Source organism: Chrysochloris asiatica, unplaced genomic scaffold, assembly GCF_000296735.1.
Source record: "Chrysochloris asiatica unplaced genomic scaffold, ChrAsi1.0 scaffold00069, whole genome shotgun sequence".
NCBI classification, from domain to species: domain Eukaryota; kingdom Metazoa; phylum Chordata; class Mammalia; order Afrosoricida; family Chrysochloridae; genus Chrysochloris; species Chrysochloris asiatica.
The window spans coordinates 10,308,840-10,313,114 of NW_006408587.1; the positions used below are offsets into that span (position 1 = coordinate 10,308,840).

General features: G+C 37.5%; 1 protein-coding gene across 1 annotated transcript in view; it reads right to left on the reverse strand.

The window, feature by feature from the left end:
• The window catches only part of NIPSNAP3A (nipsnap homolog 3A (C. elegans)), a 34,763-nt gene that overhangs the window by 17,358 nt on the left and 13,130 nt on the right, over window positions 1-4,275 (reverse strand). The window contains exons 3-4 of the mRNA XM_006864737.1: window positions 4,095-4,253; window positions 2,324-2,473 (exon numbers count right to left, since the gene is read on the reverse strand). Of these exons, the coding sequence (XP_006864799.1) occupies window positions 2,324-2,473; window positions 4,095-4,253 (309 nt within the window). The remainder of the gene's footprint in view (window positions 1-2,323; window positions 2,474-4,094; window positions 4,254-4,275) is intronic.

Sequence of the window (4,275 nt, forward strand, 5' to 3'; positions counted from 1 at the left end):
TTCAAAAAATTTGTGGAAAATAGAATTAAAAGATAATTAAAAATTTCCAAACTTTTTTAAAGCTCCCATGTATATATATACATATACAAACATATAGCGAGCACAGTTGAACTAAGAACCAAAAAGATAGCAGTTTGAGCCCACCACTGCTCTGTAGGAGAAAGATGATGGTTTCTACTCCTGCAAAGACTTGCAGCCTCAGAAACCCTGCATAAGGTTGCTATGAGTACTTAACAACAACCACATATACATACTTATGTACACATATGTATGTGTACATTCACACACACACACACGCAGTCCCTGGGTTACAAACAAACATCCAATTTATGGATAACTCCTACTTGCCCTTTAATGCAGGGCTCTTAACTGGTTCTGACATGACTGACAAAAAGAACTGAATTTATACAATTTGGGTGATTCGTTGCAATAACTACAACAGGAAAAATTACAGTTGAAGTTCTGGAATGGGTGACTCAGAGTCAGCAGGACTGTGGAGAGCCACACACATCCAAAGCAGCCTAGGAGGCTGCCAACTTTAAGCATTATGCAAATTTGCCCTCACTTTGGGATGACTGAATCAATCTCTACTCAACAGCAAATTCTTTATCATAATCATCCTCACTTGCTGCATGTGTAGCTTTTATGTCATGAGGAGTCTTCCAAAAGTTTATGGAAAATGTGTACCATAAAAAAAAACAACAATGCATGGATTTCAATTTTTTTTTTGCACCAAAATAAACTCGTGTTTATTTGTTATAAGGACTCCTGGTGTGGCACTATAGGATCAGCACTGGACTGAAAACCACAAGGTTGACAGTTCAAACTCAACAATTGCTCCTCAAAAACCCTATACAGGGTTGCTATGAGCTGGAGCACTTAACAACAACAATAACTTGTCATATCACGTCTGAAGAAAATCAAGTTTGAGGCACCAAAAAGGATATGAGCCCCTATCAGAGCAACATGAATTCTGCTAAATTTAAGTAAGAACAAACATCAAATTTATGTTTGGGTAGACTAATGATGAAATCATTGATGCTTTATAGAAAGTTAGTGGGGACAATGCCAAGCAGTTTATAAAATAGGTAACTTATTTTAAGAAGGGATGAGAAAATGCTGACGATGAAGCCTGTGGCAGCAGCAGAATATTCATAGCATTTTGTGAGGAAACAATCTGGTACGTGCTCTAATTGAAGAGGACCGATAAACAGTCGAAACAAAGTCAACAACACAGATTTATCAATTGGTTCAGCTTACAAAATGCTGACTGAAAAATTAAAGTTGAGCAAACTTTGGTCGATGATGACAATACGGGTATGTCCAAATCAGCTGCAGACAAGAGTAGAGCTTTCAACAGAAATCTTAAACAAGCAGGTTATCAAGATCATGAAGCATTCCTTTGAGGACTATAACAGGAGCTGAAACATGTCTTTACCAGTATGATCCTGAAGACAAAGCACAAGCTGGCCTTCTCTTCCCCCTGGTCTGACTGATCCACAGATTTATTTAAAAGTGAGGACCAGATCTGTTCCTAACTCGGGGACTTCGGCATATATGTGGGTGTGTTTATATACACATACACAGACAGTCCTTGGTTATGAACAATATTCATTCCTAACTCTGCCTTTAAGAATGTGTAGGCCAACTGAACCAGGTGCATATATTTCTTATAGATGCCTGTGTGTGTTTATGTATAGGTGCATATACAATATACATGTACACACACAGATACACATTAGGGAACTTCAAAAATTTTGCGTGCAAAATTCCTTATTTTTTAACTGTATTTTTTTCCATGAACTTTTTGAAGTCCCTCATATGTAAATGACATAGGAATAAAATATTAACCAAACATTAACAGCATTATCTCACTACTGTGGTGGGAAATGAATAATTCTTTTCTTTGTATTTTGTTCATTAAAAATATGTTTTCTGGAAATAAATATTACATTTGCATTCCAAAACAACTTCTCTAGCTTATGTTTTTGTTTTGTTTTGTTTTAAAATCAATAAAATTGCATTCAGAGGAATAAAAGAATGGAAAAAACATTATTTGAGGATCTTTCTAGTTTCTTTTTCTTTAAATTCTATCATTTTGATGTACCAGGGAAAGCAAGCAGTTAAGCATTTGAAAACTGCTTTATAAGATGCCAATAAATTAGATATAAAAAAGATTTTTGAACTCTAATAATGATATAAAACTCAAAACCTGGCAAAAATGTTATGCCATAATGAGAAAGAGACACAAACAGACACAAAAGCATATTAGTATGTGGCCAATACACTTTGCAATTATCATGTAAGAAGGGAACAGCTATACCTTTATTGAGGACTCCATATTCTGTGTGGAAAACTCCAACCAGTTTGCTGTAGTTTAGATTGATATGGGAATAAATTGCCCTTTGAAATGCTTCACCCCACAAAGCTGGTCCACCAGGTTTCATCTGAAAAGTAACCAGCTCATAGACTCCTAGAGTAAGGAGAGAAAGATTTTACAGAAAACCACCAAGCAATTTCTAATCATGTTTAGTCTGGTTCCAGTGAAAGGTGACTCTACATAAGCAGATTTGGAGGGTCAGGTACCTGCACATGTTTTAAAGAGATAGTTGCCATGGAGACTCCACATGGGTCAGAGTGGAGCTGCACACTCCACAGTTTTCAATGGCTGATTTTTCAGAAGTAAACTCCCAGGTCTTTCTTCCAAGGCACTTCTAGCTAGACTGGAACCTTCAACCTTTCAGTCAGCAGCTGAGAACACTGATGTTTTCATCACCCACTGACTAATACATTTATCTTGTAGTTAGCTGTCAATACCAACTCATGGCGACCCCATGTGTGCAAAGAACTGCTTCACAGGCTTTTAAAGGTTGTACAAAGTTGATCTCCAAGTTTGTCTCTTTGAGGTGCCTCTGGGTGGGTTCAGACTGTCAACCTTTCTGCTAGAAGTTGGGAACGTAACTCCTTGTGCCACCCAATGGCACTCTAGTTTTAGGTGTTATTGTGAAAAAAAACACTTTTATACTAAAAGTTGTTATTTTTTACTCATGACAAAATTCCCTAAGTTTTCATCTACCTTCACCTTTTCCCACTTGCAATGCTCAGCTTGTCAACCTTTATCAATCTTTTCACCTTTCTATATAACACTGTGCTGGTGGTGGTGGTTGTGTGCCGTCAAGCTGGATCTGACTCATAGTGACCCTGTTCAGGATTTCTGAGGCTGCAAATACTTAGAGGAGCAGAAAGACTCACCTTTCTCTTGATGAGCACCTGAGAGATTCAAATTGCTGACCTTGAGGTTAAGGAGCCCAACTTGTAACCCGTTACATAAGACAGGTTCCTTATATATGACAGTGAAATTTTCCTGAATCATTAAAATCCCAATTTGGAAAAACACTTCATTATTTAATGCTTAAGTGTTTTAGGAGGAAACATGGTCACACAGTGGAGAAGGAATTCTAGGGTTGTGCTGAAGGATAAGCACTGGACTTCTGACTGTGAGGTCAATGGTTTAAATCCATCAGCTATTCCTCAGAAATCCTATATAAGTTTGCTATATGTTAGAACCAATTTGATGGCATGGTGACAACATGGTGAAACCGTGGTTAAAGCACTCAACTTCCAACTGAAAAGTCAGTGATTCACACCTATCAGGTGCTCAGAGGGAGAAAGATCTGTCCGTTGCTTCTATACAGATTTATAGCCTTGGAAACCCTGTGGGGAAGTTCTACTGTTCTCTAGGGTTGCTATGGAGTTGAAACTGACTAGACAGCAGTGGGTTTAGTGTTGGTTTTACGATGCCAAATTCACTTAATCTCAACAATTACTAGATGCTGATGAATTGATTCTGACTTATAGCCACCCATATGTGCAGGTAAACTGTGAGTTTTAAAGTCTGTGACCATTTGACAATATTTATATTTTTTCCTGTGAACCTTTAGTTTATATAACTTAAGATCTTCAGATATTTTAAGGTTTTCTGCTCCCTCAAAGATTTATACAGCCTCGGAAACCCTATACAGGATCGCTGTGAACCGTAACCAACTCAGCGACACTTAGCAACAACATTCAGGGATGAAGAAAGAAAGATGGACCTTCTTTTGGAGGCTTTTGTATTTTGCACCATGGTACCAGGTAAGTTATTTCACACTCTTGTTTATCCATAAGAAGCAAATTTGGAATGAGGAATTGTTCTTGCCATTCCTTATTTTTGGCCAAAGCTTTCCGAACTTCAGCTCGATGAGCAAAATTATCTAGGAGAAGAAAAAAAAAAAA